Here is a 19,732-nt window from a genome sequence, read left to right as displayed (position 1 = left end):
GAGCCAAGGGAATTAAAAAGAAATTGGGACTTTTGACTCAGTTTGGGGAACTTGGACCGGTCTGGCCTGCCATGTACAGCCAGGGAACTGAGACATGTGACTGGCAACTCTACACAGAGGACCAAGTACTTCTCTCAAAAGGACAGAACAGATACCAGTGAAATCTAAAAGAGGTATCACAAACAAAAGTACTGATGAATAAAATAAAATTATTAACAGATATGAATGAAGACTTCATATGCACCAGGCAGTTTCAAAGCATATAACATGTACCATGTGGTATAATTCTTAGAGGAGAGAGCCTGGGCGATGAACAGAGCACTACTTGGATGTAGTATAGGAGGAGAACAGGGAGTAGTGAAGTGGGCTCAGATGATGGAGAGCACTGAATGGGAGGCTAAGTTATATTTCATTTTATTGACATGTCAGAGACAATGCAGGTGACTGCACAGAATGCAAAACAGTCACAGCTCTTCATTAACTAATCTGAGTTAGAGGAGGAAGAAGTGGGAGATGGAATTTAATTTAGTTTGTCATCTCAATTGGGAAGTTCAGCAAAGACCTGAGTTCATCAGGTTGCTATGGGAATGGAAAACAGAAAAACAAAATAAAAAAGCCCAAAACATTAAAAGATGTCCTTGAGGGTATGCCCCAAATGACTAAGGACCTCTCAATAGTACCCAGCTTTCAGAGATTCTACCACCTCCCAATAGCACCATCCAGAGACCCGTGACTTTAAGGATGGACTTTTGGGGGACACTCAACATCCAAACTACAGCAGTAGCTAAAATATCAAAATAAAGGGTGGCAACTGGATTCAGAGGAGAATGATGATGAATTTAGTTTGGGGCACACTGAGCTGGGGCAGGTGACGAATTCTCAAAAGACTTTCAAGCAGGTAATCCCAAACATGGCATCATATTTCAATATGAGAACAAGTGGGGCAGGCAAACTCAAGCTTCTGAAATAGAATTGCAAAAAGAGCACTGTGAAAGAAGAAATGAATATACAATACAATGATACTTAAATTCTAATGCATATTGGGTTTAGCCAACAGGTTTGTAAAATTTTAAAAATTTAGATTTATTAGGATTTATTAGTAACACAATCACAGAGAATAAAGTTCAAGAATTCACCAATGATGGTCACCAGTATGTGCTTCTTTGTGGCATTTAAAACCATATTCCTCATCATTCAAATTTATTCATAATTTAAATTTCATAGATAGCTTCACAATGTGGATCTTACAGGTCTTCCATCAGTAAAATTAATGAAAACATATCTTTCATGAAAGGCACATAAAGAATCTAAACTAACACATTTAAGGAATTTCGCTAACTTTGAATTTCTTTACAAAGAAGGAAAAAAAATACCCTAATGAAACAGATATGAATGTAGTTCATGGTTACCCATACACACACATATACACATACTTCAACAAACATACTTGAACAAAATGACAACACATAACTAAACTCAAGAACCACTTACCAGCAACACTTACTGAAAGACTTAGTTTTTCAGGATGAGTAAAAAAAAAACAAAAAAAAACAGGGGGCGGGGGAACGGGAGCAGGGAGTGGTGTTCATTTGGTTAAAACAAGGTCACAGAAACACCTTGTAAATAATCGAAAGAAAAATGATTCTACCAATGTTCAATATCTAGCTGATAATGTAACACTTATTTGACCATACACACAATCACTGATTCTGTTAAATACTATTACTCATTTTCTAGATGTTACTGTCCATTTAATTGTCAGAAATAACAGTATAATTTAAAAAGAAAAAAATATAAATTTCAACAAGAGAATTTGAATATCTAAGAAAAAAAGTCATTTTAACATAGTGTTATAATTAAATTGGAAACAAGTTACATGTGTGAATTTAAAGCTTACATAAAATATCAGCAATAGAGTATTCAAAGATCTTTTGTGTTATCCTGCAAACAAGAAACTATTATGTATGCTAAGTACAAGGGATTTCCCAAAGGAAATACACAAATGAATGTCTCAAAATTCATTATGCTAAATTATTTTTTTACCCACAAAATGCTCTCAACATCCACCTAAACTCAGTTATAAATAAAAATGTAGTTATTTAAAGTGTATAAAATTAATCTGGCATCACCTTTAAGGTAATGCATGAATACTATCCAGATATTAAAATTCAAAGTGAAAACAAACCAAATGAATAAAAATTATGTGTTTATAAGTCTAAGATAGTATATCCTCAAAAATCTGAAGTTTTAGTTTTTCAAACTAAATCTAAGGTAGAATCAGAGCAGCATGCACTCATTAAATAAAAGAATGATTAAAATGCATACATATTGAAATAATTGATCCAAAGGCAGGTATACTCATCCTTTTTAAGAACGTTTCAATAAAACACATTAAATTCAAAGAACAAATCATGTTATTAAAATAGTCTGTGCAATGTTTGTACAAATAACATTTTTATGAATCCAAGTATACATATAATCAAGATAAGGGGCTGTGACATTTTCTAATATCAATTATTGTATCTAAAAATTATAGGACATGAACATAAATAAAGCTTTTTAAAACTGGCAAATACAGTAAAAGTCTGTCATTCAGTACAAGGTACTTAATATTTATGTTATTTCCAAAGCCATCACACTAGAATTATAAGTTGCCACTCTTAAACCTAAAAGTAATGTGGGAAATAAAAGTTATAAATACATTATACATACATTTGCATATTTACACTTACACAGAAATCAATATACTAGAGCCCAGCGTTAACACTGTCCTTCATTTTCACATTCAGGACCATATTTCACAATTAAGAAAGGTCCTTCTGTTACTTTCAGGTAAAGAAACAAAACAGAACCACTTTGGTCAGATCCCAGATGCATCTGCTGTATAACTACATTCTGTGTTGCTGCAAGACTCTAGTCTAGAGAGATCCATACATAAGTACTCATTTGGTTTGAAAATGCATTTTACTATTAACTGCAAAACTTAGAAGAGACCACAATCTTTTAGATTATTTTTTATGATGACATCTGTTACAGCATCAAAAACAAACTGCACGTTCTTAGTATCTGTGGCACATGTGAAGTGGGTGTATATTTCCTTTGTGTCCTTTCTTTTATTGAGGTCTTCAAACTGACATTGAATATATGCAGCTGCTTCTTCATATGTATTTGATCCTGAGATGGGAAAAGCAAAGAAACAATGTAAAAAGTTAAAGTACTTACACTGCTAAGCAAAAGGGATCTTAGAATATAAAATTTTGACTCTGTAACTGCATTTTGCCTTAGAGAATGAGAGGACTTTTCTAAATGAAAAACACCTAACAACCTTTAAGGACTATAAGTTATCCTTAAAACTAAAATCTCCTTTGCACAGTATTCTATATTTGTTGTGATCTTTGTTCTGACCTCAATCTCCAAATGCCCAATCTTCTTTTTACTCTTATCCTCTATCATCTACAGCCCAAACTGAATCACTAGAGTGCCTGATGGTGTCATGCTATTGCAGTTCTAGTCCAGTGGCAGATCAATAATGCTGGCAGAATGCTGATTTTTCTACCCCCTTTCTTATTTACACTTTAACTAACATTTATCATTTTTTCTTTATTCAAAAATCATACAAACATGTACAATGTAGCTTAAGGCTGAGATTACAAATAGTGAATGACACACTCCTACTTTCAAGTTACTGACTAAAGACTTCAGAAATTGTTTGGCAATACTAAAGAAAACTGCATGCATGCTCTAACCCAGCAAGTTTAGTATACACTAGATACTACTATCTGTACATATTCATTAGAAGACATATGAAAAACACTCATAGTGGTACTAAAGTTCATCAACTGTAGCTGGCTAATAAATTCTGGTATATTCATACAACATGTTGCCATACAGAAATGAGTGATGAGAACAAAAGTACCACAGGAACACAGAGTAACACAGATCAATCTTCTTAATGTTTTGTTCAACAAAAGAAGCTAGAAACAAAAACACTACATACTGTGTGATCCCACAAGTGTTTAGAAAATATTCAAAATACACAGAAGAGGACAAAAGTCAAGATAATGATTACTCTGCGACTGGAAGGATGAGAGGGAGGTACTTGATCAGTTAAGGCTGGGAGGAGGCATGAAAGGGCTTCTGTGACCCTCCAATAGTCTCCTAACTCCAATGGTGGATGTTACTTCTCCACTTTTCACTTTGCAAGTTCACTTTTAAAAATCCAATACTTTACTTGTACTGTCTATATACATATAATGGTACTTCAATAAAATATATTAATAAATACAATATGATAAATAAAATAGTTGAATAAAATGGTCCTTTGAATACATAATTTAAATCCCTATTTAGTACTAATAATCCAAGATTATATGTCTGGCTTTCAAGGTCCTCTGTTACCCAGTCTGTTTTGGATTGCTATTCTGAGGCCCTCTACTCCCCATCTGACGCTCCCTTTGTTTCAGAAGGACCCAATATACAAACTGCCCCCTGTGTTGCTGAATGTTTTCCTCTGCACTGTCCTGTACCACCTGATTTCCCCAACCAGGCTTTCAGGTTTGCTCACGATTATCACTACATCTAACTTCCTAATTACCCCAATTCAGATGGGCTCTGTATCATTAAAACCCCCTAAAGACTGTGGAAACACTCTATTTCAGTTTTTGTTACATTGTTTTAACAGGGTCTCAAATTCCTTTTCTTATGTCTCCTAACCAAGAATGTGAACACATCAAAGATAAACATCGTCTTCTATAGCTTGCTCAGTTCCTTTCATGTCTTACATGATACCCTGTAAATAAAGCATGACAAAATCCATAGGGATGCTGGGCTTACAGAACTCATTATATAAAGGACAAAGAAGTAGTAAAACTTGAATAAGTTTACATTTGAATTCTGGTGTTGCTAGAAGATAATCATATATTTTAACAAATCAATTTTTATCTTATTAAAGCATAATAAGGTTAGTGCTCTGAAATTTTGAAGCAATGAACAGTGTCTGCTTGGACCAAGGAAATTACTATAACCCCTTCATTAAAAATATGTTTTGGAGAAAGAGCTTACACTAAGTGCTCATTAACTATAAATATTTAGTGTAGTTGGTTAAATTACTATACCAAAGAGCTACAAGTTACAGGACTGAGCCAATGAGCACATTTCTTAATCTGACTTTAAGTCTTAAGAAAATGACAGCAAAGTGTGTGCTTCAAGGTGATAGGTATTTTTGAACATGTGACGGAACTTTCCTAAACAAAAATGAGTATACAAAAAAGGAATAAGAACATTTTTAAGAATGAAGAACTGAGAAGCTGATGATATAATTAAAAGGGATCTGAGTAAAAAATATGAGCTTAGTTTGAATTTCAGGTGCTAAGAAATGTAGAGGGAACCCAGCAGTTGTTAATTCGAGCCTGGGGCTCCAGAGAGAAATTCAAGTTGACAAGAATGTGTCAGAGAACAGATAAGTCTGTGAAAAGACAGAGTGCTGAAGGACTGCAGGACTGCAGATGGAAGCCAGTGAAATGGCAACACAGGAAAAAGAGGTAGAGGAAGAGAGCACAGGAGCAGGCAGAGGCTGGAGACACAAATGAGGGTGTGGCTTGGGGGCCAGATAGGCTTGTTCCATAGGAAGCAACAGCCATAAGAATGAGAGCTGAGGCTGAAGTAAGCAGCAACTGAATCAATACTTATAGCATGCAGTGCAGATTTTAAATTATAATCTTAACACTGAAAATATGAAATAATGATCTAATAAATCTTTGTGGGCAAAGATTCTGAAATCAGGAATTCTTGCTAATTTGACAACATAAGCAAAAATTCTTGAACACATTGTATACGTGGCAAGGAAAGGGCTAACAAGTACATGCTTGGTTGCTGTAAAATTGCTATAGGTATACAATATTTATGGACTAATTTGGATACTTTTTTATGAATTAATACATAATAGCTACTTCAACGTAAAAAAACAATAAAAAATAAACTGAAGAACATGTTCAAGTAAGGGAAAACTGAGCTACCTTATTCTGAATTACTCCAATCTTGGAATTTGAACAATAAATAATTTTATTCCTAATAAGCACTAAAAATCTTTCTGAATAAGGTAACTTAGGATAACATGACTTTCCAAAAGCAAACAAGTTTTTAAGCAAGTCACTGTATAAAATTATTGTGAACCAAAGTATAGCTTCACAACACATAAAAAAGTGCTGTAATAATGAGCAGCATTTCCCTTTTGCTTCCACAGAGAATTTGATTAAATGTAGCCTCATTATTAGTGGTCTGGATGCAGGAGAGCAATCGACTTGGGTCTGGAAGTAACCTCTATGGGTTTGTCAAGCTCAAGCATTCACACTTATATGAACTGAGCAATCCAAGTACTGACACACTGGATTGCCTAATATTGCCTGGAAATGGCAGTTATTAATGGTACAACTATTAATTATTATTAAGATAGACTAAAAATGTTGTTTATAGTGAAATAGTTCTTGAGATTTCTTTTTTTTTTTTAAGCAGGAAAGACTAGACAAGGGTAAGTAATAAACTCTTCAGAATATTTCCGTTTAGAGATCATTTAAGTCAGTGGTAGCTATAACTTTTGCAATTAAAGCACAGAGTTCTCTTTACTAAAATAAAATCTTATTCAGAAGCCCAATGTGTAAAACAGATGAGAACTGAATTACTCTGTAAGAGAGGAGCTGTAAGATGGTAAGTGTGGGAGGGTAAGTAGCTCTATTCCCAGTGCTCGCTCCTGATTGCAGGTTAGGAGGGGCCAGACTAGATTCAAAACAATGTATGAACCCAATTCCTGATTTTACAGATGGTGTACTGAAGCCTAGATAAATTGTAAGTCTTGTTCAACGTCAAGGAGCTTGTTTTGAAAAAGCTAGGATTGTACTTCAAGTCTATTTTTTTTTTTTCACTCCCAGTGCTTTTCCCATGGTAGTAAAATTAAAGCATCATCAACAGTCTCTTTATTGAAGTTTAGATTTCATAAGAAACCTTCTCTGATGAACCTTCTCTGATGGAACCAGAGTCAGCTGTCTCGCCGATTATTCCTTATACGAATGCCCATGTTCCTTCTTCGTGGTATGGTGCACTGCTCTTGTCTGTTTATGAGTATGTCAGTCTTTGAGTTCAGACAGAGAACAGAGACATGTTTTATTTATGTGCATCCCACAATACCTCTCATGGGATCTGTTTCCTGGATGAACAAACCAATATTTTAACTTTATGAAGACTTGTAGTCATCACTGAAAATTATCTATCAATCTGCTTTTCCATAAAATGAACACATTTTCAGTAATCTCATCCACATCTTGTGCTCAAATGCAGTTTGATAAATAATATCCCCTCAAGGTATAAGGATTACCAAGTTGAGAGATTTAAATCAACTGAAATCTTGCCGTAGGGGAAGCTTTACTTAGAAATATATGATATGTTAAGTTATTCAAAGAAAAGCAAAATACCTGCGTATTCTGGATAGCATATAGTGAGGGGGCTCTTTTTGATTTTTTCTTCAAAGAGATCCTTCTTGTTTAGAAACAGTATAATGGATGTATCTGTAAACCACTTGTTGTTACATATGCTGTCGAATAATTTCATGCTTTCATGCATTCGATTCTATAATAAAAAATAAAATCAAGTTTTTATTAACAGCAAGGATCTGGATGACTATTTTTAGAAAACACAATGTTCAACAAAACAGGGCTTTTTAGTTGAAAAAGGGGTAACTCTCCACTAAAATGAATTTCTACCATTTCAGAACAAGCACACTTTGATGTTAGGCGAGACAGGTGTCTCATGGCTTTTTGCACTCAATAATTACTTGCTGAGTGTTCGCTGTGAGTTCTATGCTATGCCTGGAAACATCCTGCTGCAGGATGTTATAATCTGATGCCCAACAGTGAACATCTGAAAAGAATTCATGATTATAGAGGTCATCTCTGTTTTCATTAAGAGGTAAGTGGAGCTTTTAAAGATTAATAAATTAAATTTAACAAGTGAAATTCAATTAGTCTAACACTCCAAAGAAAGAAGACTTCCAATTCTTGTTTCTTGCCCTTCCAGGGTCTGTATTCAGCAGGGACACTGAGATATTTCATAGAGCTGAAATGAAAGAAAGTATAGTGTTGCACTGTACCTACTGCACTATAATTGTATATACTTGATTTTAAAAACACAAACTGAGCCTATCTCTTTTTTATTTCCCCCATGTTGCATTAAAGTTAGTTTAAAGTAATAGTTTAAATTTCTATTTCTACTTCTCCAAATTAATGGCAATGAAACATATCTAAAAATTACAAAGCATAGCACACATCAAAGATTACTAAACTGCCAGAAATAACAAGAAAAAAATGAGTCTTGGATTATCATGGACCTAACTTTACTTTCATTTAGTCTGTAAGTACAGCATATTGGAAATGCACAGTTAAACATACAGGGTTGAGGTAAAATTGACTCTCAATCTCTTCCTTAAGATGCATCTGTGATTCTTTAGCATTCTTTCCTTAAATGCAAACAGAAAAGTTGAAGAAAAGAGCCTGAACTTTCAAATAATTTAGGCATAAGCAAGAATTTCTCAAGAATTTTTCTCAGAAAAGTTCTTGGCAACACCATCTCCAGCTCTGCATATTTCATGCTCCAGCTTCAAAAAGGGTTGTACTTGCCATTTCTTCATCTTCAGCTAGAACCAGGTCATAGTCACTCAGGGCCACACAGAAGATAATGGCTGTCACTCCCTCGAAGCAGTGGATCCACTTCTTCCGCTCAGACCTCTGACCTCCCACATCAAACATTCTGCAAGAGCAAAAATCATGGGTTGACATCCCTTACATGTTCAAAAGCTCTGAGGGGCTCTGTAAAAATGCTCCAAACAGCTGGAGGAATGTGGGATGGGAAGAAAGGAGAAAAGGACTGAGTGGGAGGAAAACAATGTCACAAATTGGTTTTCTCAAAGGGAAAAATGTCTGTTTCTTTTTTTTTTTTTTTACATCTTTGATTGCAAAGTGGGTATCTCTAATAAAAATAAACACCCTCAACAAACAAGACATTCATTAACATATGAGAACACTTAGGACATTAAAGCAAATACAAATGAAAGGACTGTCCTACATGTAAACACTGAGAAGTCACATGAAGCAACTGGGGAATACAAAGATCAAAGAGTACAAATTCAATTTGCCAGTCATGGAACATTAGGGGCAGAGGGCATGACTTCCACTTCCTACTGTGAGTTTCTCTCAGAGGCAAGAACCAGTATGTTATTACTTTCATGTGAAGGAGAAACAATTCCAGGTAGGAAAATGTAGGATAAGCAAATCAAATTCAAATAAGGGCAAAAAACTTGCCTAGATGAAAAAATAAAATTATGGTATGAAAAAAAACGAGAACTGAAAATATGAAATAAATGGTGGACCTACTGAATAGTCATGGAATTTGGAGTGGGAAAAAAAAAAAAAACCCTAAGCTTTTACACAATATACAATAGCGGACCATTACAGGTAAGTGAAGGAGGTAATAACACTATCAAACTACATAGCGACAGTGGCCTTTTCCTCTTTTTCCTGGCAAGAGATTATAAAGTTAAGCAAAAGTTTAAATTTGCATAGACTACATTATGCAACCTAGAAATAACCACTTATATAATGGAAACACCATGCAAACTGGTACATTTTTAAAAGCTCCATTTATCTAGATGGTGCACTAATTAAAACAGTCCCTTGTTTAATTCCCAGGCAAAAAGAAGTTTCCCTACAGAGCAGTATTGGCCTATAAACCAACTCTGAGCACATCAACTACCATTGTTACTTTTATCATCATTTAAAAATGCAGCCTTTGTTTTGGTTAGCCAGAAATTTTTCATTAAAGTGTGCCACATAACAAAAGAATTCTACCACATAAGTCAAAATGGATAAGAAACAACAGCAACAAAAAAGGATAGAATACAAAATGGATAAGATGCAAAAAAACGGCAATAGAGGTCAAACAAGAATAAAGTAAAAGAAAATATATTTATCTTAATTGCATAAACATTTGTAACATTGCTTTAGAACATGACTTGAAAATAATAGATAACCAGCCTTTTCTTAGAAAACTACTCTGATTAAATGTTACCTATTCTCTGTCTTTTCATTATAACAATCCACCTCAACCCATCCCACATTTTCTCTCTGTGCTGGTGACTTTTGTGTTATCACCTTGACTAAACTATTACAGTTATTTAATCAAACACTCCTCTAGGTGCGGCTGTGAAGGAATGTTCTGGGTGCAGTTAACATCTATAATCAGCTGACTTTAGGTCAAGAAGACTGTCCTCAATAATATGGACAAGTCTCTTGCAATCAAGTCAAAAGGGGCTAAGGGCAAAAACTGAGGTTTCTCAGAATAAAATGAAACTCTTCCACAAGACTGCACAATAGCCTGTCTCTGAGCCTGTAAACCTGCACTACAGGCCATCAGCATCACCACATGGAAGTCAATTCCTTGAAATAAACACAACTTATTGGTTCTGTTTCTCCAGAGAATACCAAAACTGGTACCAAGACAGGGGTGCTAAAAATGTGTAAGTAGCTTTGGAATTGGAAGATGAACAGCAAGTAGAAGAATCCTGAAGCACTTCACAGGGGGAAAAAAAGAAAAGAAAAAAAAAATCTAGACTATTTTGAAGATATGGGTAATAGAAATACAGGTATTAAAGACTCAGATGGAAGTGAACAGTGGGAAAGCTTTCATTGTTTTAGGGAATGCATATATTGCCATGAACAGAATGCTGGTAGACAGATCAACCTTGAGGCTGTTTTTAATGAGGTCTTAAAAAGAAATAAAAACACATTATATCTTGTAATCCCAGTGGCTTGGGAGGCTGAGGATCAAAAGTTTAAAGCCAGCAACTTAGTGAGGCCCAAAGCAATTTAGTGTTACCTGGTACCAAAGGTGGGCTGTTGGACATGTTATACATTGTAAAATGACAACCAGTTGGCTGAATTGGGTAGAAGACAGAACTTGTAAGCAATGATTGTAGATGTACAGTGGAAGATATTTATAAAGAAAAGTGTGAAAGGTTCAATTCTATTTTTCTATTTTTCTCTGGTGCTCACAGTAAAACAAGAGCAGAAAGGTAAGCTGAGCAATGAATTATTAAGCAAAAGGGAACCACACACACACACACAGGGAAGAAGGACTCCTGAAAACAGGTAAATATTGGAGTGACATAGCTACAAGCCAAGAAATGCCATGAATTGCCAGCCACTACCAGCAACTAGCTAGGAAGAGGAGAGGAGATTCTTTCTTAGAGCTTTGAAAGGGCACAAGGCCTAGCTGACATATTGATTCCAACTTTCTAGCTCCCAGAACTGGGAGAAGATAAATTTCTACTTGTTTTGGCACCTAGTTTATGGTAATTTGTCATGGCAGCCTGGGAAGTGAGCAGATCCTCTTACCAAGTATTTTTTTTCCTATAAATTATTCTTTTCCCTATTGCTCTTCTCATATCATAAATATTCAATTTGTATAATTTATTTTCTCTTCCACACCCCAGTTCTACCCCAAGAATGTAAAGATGAAGAATTTTTTTTTTTCTCTTTTTTGTTCACTTTACATCCGAACATTGAACACACGTAGCAAGTACTTCACAAATCTTTATGGTCTGAATGAATAAACCATGCCTAAAGACTATTAACACTTTAAAGGAATAATAGACTTTGTTATGTTCAAAATGTAGATCTACCAGTTACTTTGTGGAAAACGTAAATATAAAAGAACTTTAGTCGTCATTGACTACAGAAGAAATCTCTTCAATGTATATATTTAATCAATGAAATATAACTAAATGAGGATCCTTCATGTATTTCTTATGAACAAAGAACTTTTGGTCTAAGCCAGTGATTTTCAAACTTCAGTGAATGAGAATCAATAGGTGGGAGACGCGATACTACTGGTATGGGGAACATATGTTTGAAAGTCAATTAGTTCTTAAGTCAAAGAATAACAACTGGGAATTGAGATCAGAAATGACTGGACTTTGCTTAACAGTTCAGTGGCATTTAGAGAGAGAGAGATGAAGATAATCACTGGAAGAACCACTAATTTTTATCAGTCTTAAATGTTCCATGAAAAGGCAGATAAAATACAAAGCATTATTCACTGTTCGACAAAGAAGACAGAAATATCTTAATTATTTAATATGTTTTTTTTAAATTCTGAATTCCTCTATTGTTTAAAAGAATAACAAACAAAAAAGTAGTATGTTCTCCATAAAAAAAAGATAAGACTTTTGACTAGCATCAAATAGGGAATGAATTTGAGTTTTCACTGGGTTTCTGGAGAGAGGAATAGAGGGGAGGCTGAATACCCTGAGCTGTGTGCTTACCTGTCCTTGGACTGTCACCTAATACCACTGTGATCAAGACTGAGCAGTACAGAACTGACCAACTTGTATTTCACACTTATAAGCAGAACACTATATTCCAAAACCTATTACACATTTATAGTAAAGGAATATATATTTATTGTACATTATGCAAATTTTCTAATAGAAGGATGCATTAACACTGTATCTGAAAATGGTTTAATAAAACTGTTGATTCTTTAATTAAAGTAAACCACATGGGCATGGGTCATAAATGTCCATTCAGAGAGATGATAATATGAATTCTTAAATTAAAATAGATGCCCTATTGCCTCATTTTGAATTTGTTAATGCCAAACACACAAAGAAATTTGAACCTTAGTTTACTCTTTGGTTAAAACCAAAGAATTATAACATGAAATACACTGGAACTACAAGATGATGACTGCATAGAGAGTTCCCAGCAGAATCATTCTAAACATGTTTCTGCCCTCATCCATTCTCCAATGAGGAGAAAATAAAAAGAAAAGTTGGGCTGGGTGATGGCAGCATAGTGGCTCAGGAGGGTGAGTCAGGAGGATTCCAAGTTCAACCTCAGCAACTTAGTGAGGCCCTAAGTAATTTAGCAATATCCCATCTCAAAACTGAAAAAGAAAAAAAAAAAAAAAAAGGCAGGAGACTTAGCTCAGTGGTCACATTGGTTACGCATCTCTGGGTTCAATTCCAGTACCAAAACAAACAAACAAACAAAGGTTGGGGGAGGGGGAAGCAAAGTTGGAATCATAGATTAGCAATGCTAATAATTTAACAGAACTCAAATAAAGACAAAATTATCTGAAGTTCTAGAAAAACCTGTGTTTATTTTGTAAGTCAATAAACCAGAGCACTAATTACTAATTAAATACTTTCCATTAAAATATACCTCACCCAAGAAGCCCAAATGGAGCAACATCAATGGACTTCCTGGGAATCATGGTGAGAGTCAACTTCACTGATCTTAGGACATGGTTGATGTTGAAATTTTAAAACATGCAGCTAGATTTTACCTAAATAAGTGAAGAGTGTGGTCTGAAAAAAAAAAAGTACATTTAACTAGGATGAAAAATGAATTTCACAGTCAGCTTGCTCTTAAGTATCAAGTAACTTATTTAACATTTGCCATTATCCTTTGTCACCATTTATAGTTTTAACTTTTGTGATATTTTTTTAAATAGGCAATAATTTGCTTTATCTTTAAGCATTTGACCAAGAGCAAGGCTGTGATAGACTCTCTGTTAAGAATCTTTTTTTTTTTTTTTTTTTCTCCAGTCTTACTTATTGTTGGGGGNTTTTTTTTTTTTTTTTTTTTTTTTTTTTGGTGGGTAAAAGAGGACATGGAAAACTGAAATGGAGCTTTTGTTCTCTAAAAAACTCAGTTCCTTGAACCACTGATAAATCAGTAAGAAAAGGAAGTAACAAGTGTATTCTCTTTCAGATAGCTGTGGAAGCAATCAGAGGTATAGTTGCAAATATTTAACAGTGCTTTCAGCTTGTAACAGTTAAGCTTTCTTTAGGAAGTGAACCAATGATTTTTATCTCTGGCTTGGAACATTTTGTTAATGTTTTTAGAAATTCTGCTTTACTGTCATTATCATTTCAGAGCATTAGTCTAACCCATAATTCATATTAAAGCCCTATTTTAGAACGATTATCTTGAATCAAAACATTTTCAATCAAAGTAAAAAAGAAGAGATAAAATAATAACAATATGGGATACTCTATTTGTAAGCCAAATTACTTTTTGACATAATTACTGAACAATTTGTTGGTTGTTTCTTTCTTTTTTTTTTTTTTTACTTTTAATCTTTTGTTTTTCATTTTTGATTCTACATTTCTGGAACTATGGGGATGGAGAAGGATAAAAGCTAAGGGAATATATATAGTCTTGTAAAGTGAGTTTTTACAAAGAATATAAAAATCTTCAGTAACAATTTGAAAAACAAATCTATCACAAGTACAAAACAAATGATCTATCTAAACTCTTATAATATTTTAAAAACTGATCTCTAAAAAAAGACATGTAGTATAAAGATTATGAAAACCTTAAAACAGAGCACAAAGGCGTTTTGTATTTATTTATTTATTTATTTTTTACAGGGACAACTGGTGCATGCTCAATTTGAGTCAGGCTGTCTGCAAAGCTCTGCAGGTGTACAGCAGCACCTGACTGCACCTTATGCATGACTGCAGCTGCAATCTTCCTGAAAATGAATCTCAACCTTCTTGGATTTAAAAACAAAAAACAAAAAAACACACCAAAGAGACAAAAACCTCTACATATTAAACTAAGAAAAATAATAAAAATAAAACCCACATATCCACATGTTTAATTTTAGCATTTTTTTTCTATCCAATACTATTTATTAGCTAATATTTATATGGATCAGGGAACATGTGGGTTTTCCTGAGTGTGAATAATGTGATTCTGTTGTGTTGGTGAGATTTAGGCTCTGACTCTGTGAAGGGCCTCACAAGCTGTTCAAGGGCTTAGTGTTCAGTTTCCCTTCTGCTGGGCACTTAAATGGCACTTAGGAAATGTGACATTTTAAATGAATTTGAATTATGAGAAGCTAGTTTTTTTTTTTTTTTTAAACTTGCTGCCCTCTTCATATAGCTTTAAAGTATGGAAATGGATAATACAAGGGGGAAAGAAAGGAATAGCTATTTTTTTTTAAACCAGTATATATATTTTTTTCAGATCAAGTAAAACCACAGTGGTCTGGGATTTTTATGAAAACATAGAAGTTTTATGTCAGCAGAAAATTCTGTGGTGTTAAATCATTTACTCACGCACATATCTTTGTATAGGATATAAAACCTCATTTTCCTTTATCTTATTGTTATTATTTTAACTGGAATAAGGTGCATAGAATTGATGAGCAACAATGCACACATACAACAATTCTGACTGGGTGAGTTATGAATTATTAAGTGGAAAATTTAGATAAAATAGCAGATGACTCGACAGGGAAAACTAGATGAAAGTAACTGATGAAAAGACCTTACAGATAAAATAAGAATGTGCAAATTAAAACATTATATTTTCTTAAGTCCAATAGTTTTTCTCTTATCTTGAAAATAGTTATTTATTGGAAAAAGAGAAATCCAATTCTGTAAATTTGTATGCAATGTTTTACTGACCTTCCCTGAGCCTGGTTCCTTATAAAATGAGGGAACAGGACTAAAGGAACTCTAAGAGCCCTTCCATTAAAAGCTAAAATTCAGTGCTTCTCTGTTCAGACCTCAGGAAGTTAATATTCAATACACTTTAAGTAAACATTTCTCATCATGAAATAGTGCAAATATCACTTGGCTATGAATAAGATTTTTCTTGAAAAATTTTAAAAGCCACCTTTCTTTTCAAACATTTCCATAAATAAGCAAATAGTCTATTGATAAAACCAGAGGACAATATTTCCCAGTATTTTCTGTTCAGAAATAAAAGCCAAAATACTATTTTCATTTACACCACTGTAAAAATTACGGCATTTATCTGGCATTTTTTCTTAAATAAAAATGAAAACATTCCTTATATGAATGCTTCTTTTAGACCTCTTTTTCCCCCCAATTATTTTGTTTAATCATTTGTGCAAAGTTTTTCTGACTGCAATTTCTAAGCATAAAAATGTTATGAACACTTACTATCTTTTATTTCTAAAGCAATGTGTTTTATACCTAAATTTATAAATAATATGTTTGGAAGCTACTCACTTAAAATGAAGATCTTTGAAAGTAAAATGGGTTTCAACAATCCCTGTAGTTTTCACTCTGGTTCTGAGAACATCTTGCTGAGTTGGGATATAATTTGGTTGTGCTATTCTGTCCAAATCATTCAAATAGCTGAAAAAACAGACAACAAAACAACATGTAAATCATAAATGTTGCCAATAAAGATAATCCAAAACAAAGACTATAATATCTTAATGCATGCCATACTGTGAAATCACTGGAAATGTTTTTTAGTTTCTGTGTAATGATGTAAAACAATCAATTTAGTCTTAGATCTTACAGGATTTCTACTGACTGAAATGAAACTGTTTATAATTCTCCAACCACCAATTTCTTTTAGTATTTTTAAAATGTGTACTTTCTCTTTTAGGTTCAGTAATCCAAAGGAAAAAGAGATTTAAAAAAAAAATCCCAAGCTAATGAACACCATGAATTTATGCTTATTATTCATTACACTTTTTTGATGAACTGTTCTTATGTTCTATATATTACTCTTCTGTTAAAGATTTTAAAAGTTTTAATTTTGGTTCAAGTACTGAGGATACCTTAGGCAAAGGCTGAATGAGATGCTGCTGCTTCTTAGTCTTATCTGCAGGATAAGACTGCACATGACTCCTGTAGTCTGCTCTCAAAACCAACACCCACATTATACTTCTCAATGATTTTAGTCACTCATCTAATACTCTCTCCAAAGGATGTCAACTATTTCATGATACAAAAATGTAGTGTCACCATATAATGCAATATAAAAATGAAAATTATTTTTTTCACTATTATGTGGTAGAGGCAATAACTAACAGAAAGTCCAGGTATGGAAGGTTAATAAAGGCCTGAATGTTAAAGGATTCATGGACAGTGATAATATACTCAGAAACATGAACAATGGGGTGAAAAACAGGGCATGTCACTTCTGTTAGAAGCAGTGGAGATGGAAACAGTGAGGTCTTAATTCTTGGAGAGCAGCCCCATTAACAGGCTGTGTACAACCTAAATGAGGTCAGCTGAACATGGTGGGCATCCCTGCAATGTCCTGAAATACTACAGCAGCACTAGACAGATAACTTAGAAATAATTTAGGCACAGAGAAACACCAACTACTGAAACTGCAAATTGGTATTAAACTCTGAACAGAATGCTTAGCCATTCAGAACAGGGTCTTAAAAACCAAAGGAGTTTGTTACTTTGCAGTGCTAGGGATTGAACCCAGAGCCTTGTGGAAGTTTGGGAAGTGCTCTACCACTTGAGCTACATCCTGACTATTTGATTCATTCTGGATAGAGTTGAGAAATTATCCAAATCCTGAATTAGTAACAAAAATGTTATAAACAGTCAAGTGTGTGTGTGTGTGTGTGTGTGTGTGTGTGTATAGTGTGGGTACTACAATACAGAGGAGATAACGCCTGTTACCTAAACAAAGCAAAATTTGTAGAACAACACATGCTTCAGATTCTGGAGTCTTTCAGATTCTGGATTTTTGGATTAGAAATGCTGATCATTTCTTGTAGACGTGGTGATACCAGTCAGTATTATATTTGCTGAATTTAAGAGAATCATATCACAGTGGTAACAATACCCTTGTATTTTCTCTGAGCCTTTAATGCCACAAGTATGCTATATATTACATGATGTATAATATGCATGTATTACATATTATACATTATGTACCAATATATTATACAAGGTTACAATTTATCATAAGAAAATATGATTTAACAAATCAACCAAATGAACCACACCAACATTTTACTATTGACCCCTTTAAAATAGTTCTTATTTAAAATGTGCTTTGATTACTCAGATACATTTTTTATTAAAACTGCTATAATTCTAATAGACCCTAAAATATGCATACTCATATTTCAACAAAACGGAAAAGAAAAACAGGCATTGTAAAAAAAAAAAAAAACCTCCCACTGTGGGCTGGTGTTGTGTGACTCAGTGGTAGAGCACTTGCCTGGCACATGGGAGGCCCTGGGTTTGGTCCTCATCATCACATAAAAAATAAAGTTAAAAAAAAATCACATTGTTTTAAATGATCACAAGTTTAAACTGCAAATGGATACTTAGTCCTAATGACAGGATAACACCACCTCCAGTCCAGAACTCAGAACTAAAGATACATGTCAACACTCCAGAGGAAAAGATTTCTCTGACTTCCTTCATTCTTGAAAACTGACTACATTATTACATATTAAGTTTAGAAAAAGCAAAAATAATATAACAATAACCAAAGCAACATGTCTTTCCCAATGCATGTCCAAACAGCATGCACTGGAACAGATGGTTCTTGATCAAAGAGGATGGAGAGGCCTGGAAGTATCCCCACATTGTGAGGAAGAGGCCTTCAATCTATGCACCCAAGGAGTACTTCTTAAGCAGCTCCTTTTGCTAAGCTTAGCAAAGAGCAATCTTCTATCTCTAATTGTCACTACAATTTGAATTTTTCAGCAGGTACTGATAGTGGCAAAGCAAATAACATGGTTTAAGAGTTGTGTTTTTCCTTTAAGTAATTTTTCTAATTTGTCTTCAACCTTGTGTGAAGTTCAGCTTATTAATTCATTTATTATTAAACAAGATCAGTCTGAGTGACAACTACCTGTCAGGCTATGGTGATATGTTAGGCAAAAACAGACATTACTGAATTCAGTGTAGTGGCAGAGACAGTAAATGATTAAATAGTCACAACATAACAAGAAAATAAAATAACCTCAAAATATTTGTAATTCTGAAGGAAAAGTACAGAGTATTACAAGTACCTAACAGTGGAGCAAGGATCTTCTCGAGCACCAAAGAGTGTTTTCTTGTAGAAGTGATGACACCAGTGAGAAAGGTGGGCTCATATTCAATAAGCCACACAGGTAACAAGGTGTTTGCACAAGTATGAAAGTTAAAGTATAAATTAAGAAACAGGGTTACAAAGATTGCTGTGGGTGATGTGATGCATGTTATTAATTCACATTAAATCACAGGACACATGGGGCACACTCAGATGTCCAACAACATGTGATAAGACACTTGGGTCCACACCCCATTAGTCTGTTGCTCACTGTAACCACATGCATGCCATTTACCAAGAGCCTCAACACTTGTTCTCATCTAGCTAATCCTTACTTTGGTTCCTAACAGCCAACACAACTCTTTCAGCAAAACAGAACACTATCAGAAAGTAAAGAGTACATAATACATATTTTAGAAACCAATTAATGCTACTTGTGCAATATCTGACATTTCTGGGTATGTGACCCAAACTATGGAACAATCACTTGGTGTTTTCTTGTTTTTATATCATTTTTTGTGTGTGCTATATCACAATATAGGAAGTTGGCTGGGTTTTATCACAACTTGCTTTGCAAACTTTCAGGGTTCACCACCTGTAAAATTAGGGCAGGCTTTTTTTCTAAAGAACTTACATATATTATATGTAAGTATCTGTAAGGCTAGGTGTGGTGGTGCATGCCTGTAATCCCAGCGGATGGGGAGGCTGAGGCAGGAGGATCGCAATGGTGAGGAGCTAAGCAACTCAGTGAGACCCTGTCTCTAAATAAATAAATATAAAAAAAAAAATATATATATATATATATATATATATACACACACACACACACACACACATATATACAT

The 19,732-nt window shown here is 34.2% G+C and overlaps 1 protein-coding gene across 1 annotated transcript in view; it reads right to left on the bottom strand.

The window, feature by feature from the left end:
* Nucleotides 1-1,062: 1,062 nt before the first annotated feature.
* Gnai1 (G protein subunit alpha i1) overlaps nucleotides 1,063-19,732 on the bottom strand; it is an 83,179-nt gene continuing 64,509 nt past the window's right edge. Inside the window, 4 exon segments of the mRNA XM_015488398.2 lie at nucleotides 1,063-3,174; nucleotides 7,464-7,617; nucleotides 8,664-8,793; nucleotides 16,094-16,222. Of these exon segments, the coding sequence (XP_015343884.1) occupies nucleotides 2,984-3,174; nucleotides 7,464-7,617; nucleotides 8,664-8,793; nucleotides 16,094-16,222 (604 nt within the window). The 3' untranslated portion in view covers nucleotides 1,063-2,983.

This window comes from Marmota marmota, unplaced genomic scaffold, assembly GCF_001458135.2.
Source record: "Marmota marmota marmota unplaced genomic scaffold, marMar, whole genome shotgun sequence".
Lineage (NCBI taxonomy): Eukaryota > Metazoa > Chordata > Mammalia > Rodentia > Sciuridae > Marmota > Marmota marmota.
The sequence above is the reverse complement of the archived record's forward strand: the minus strand, read 5'-3'. Positions and strand labels throughout refer to the sequence as shown.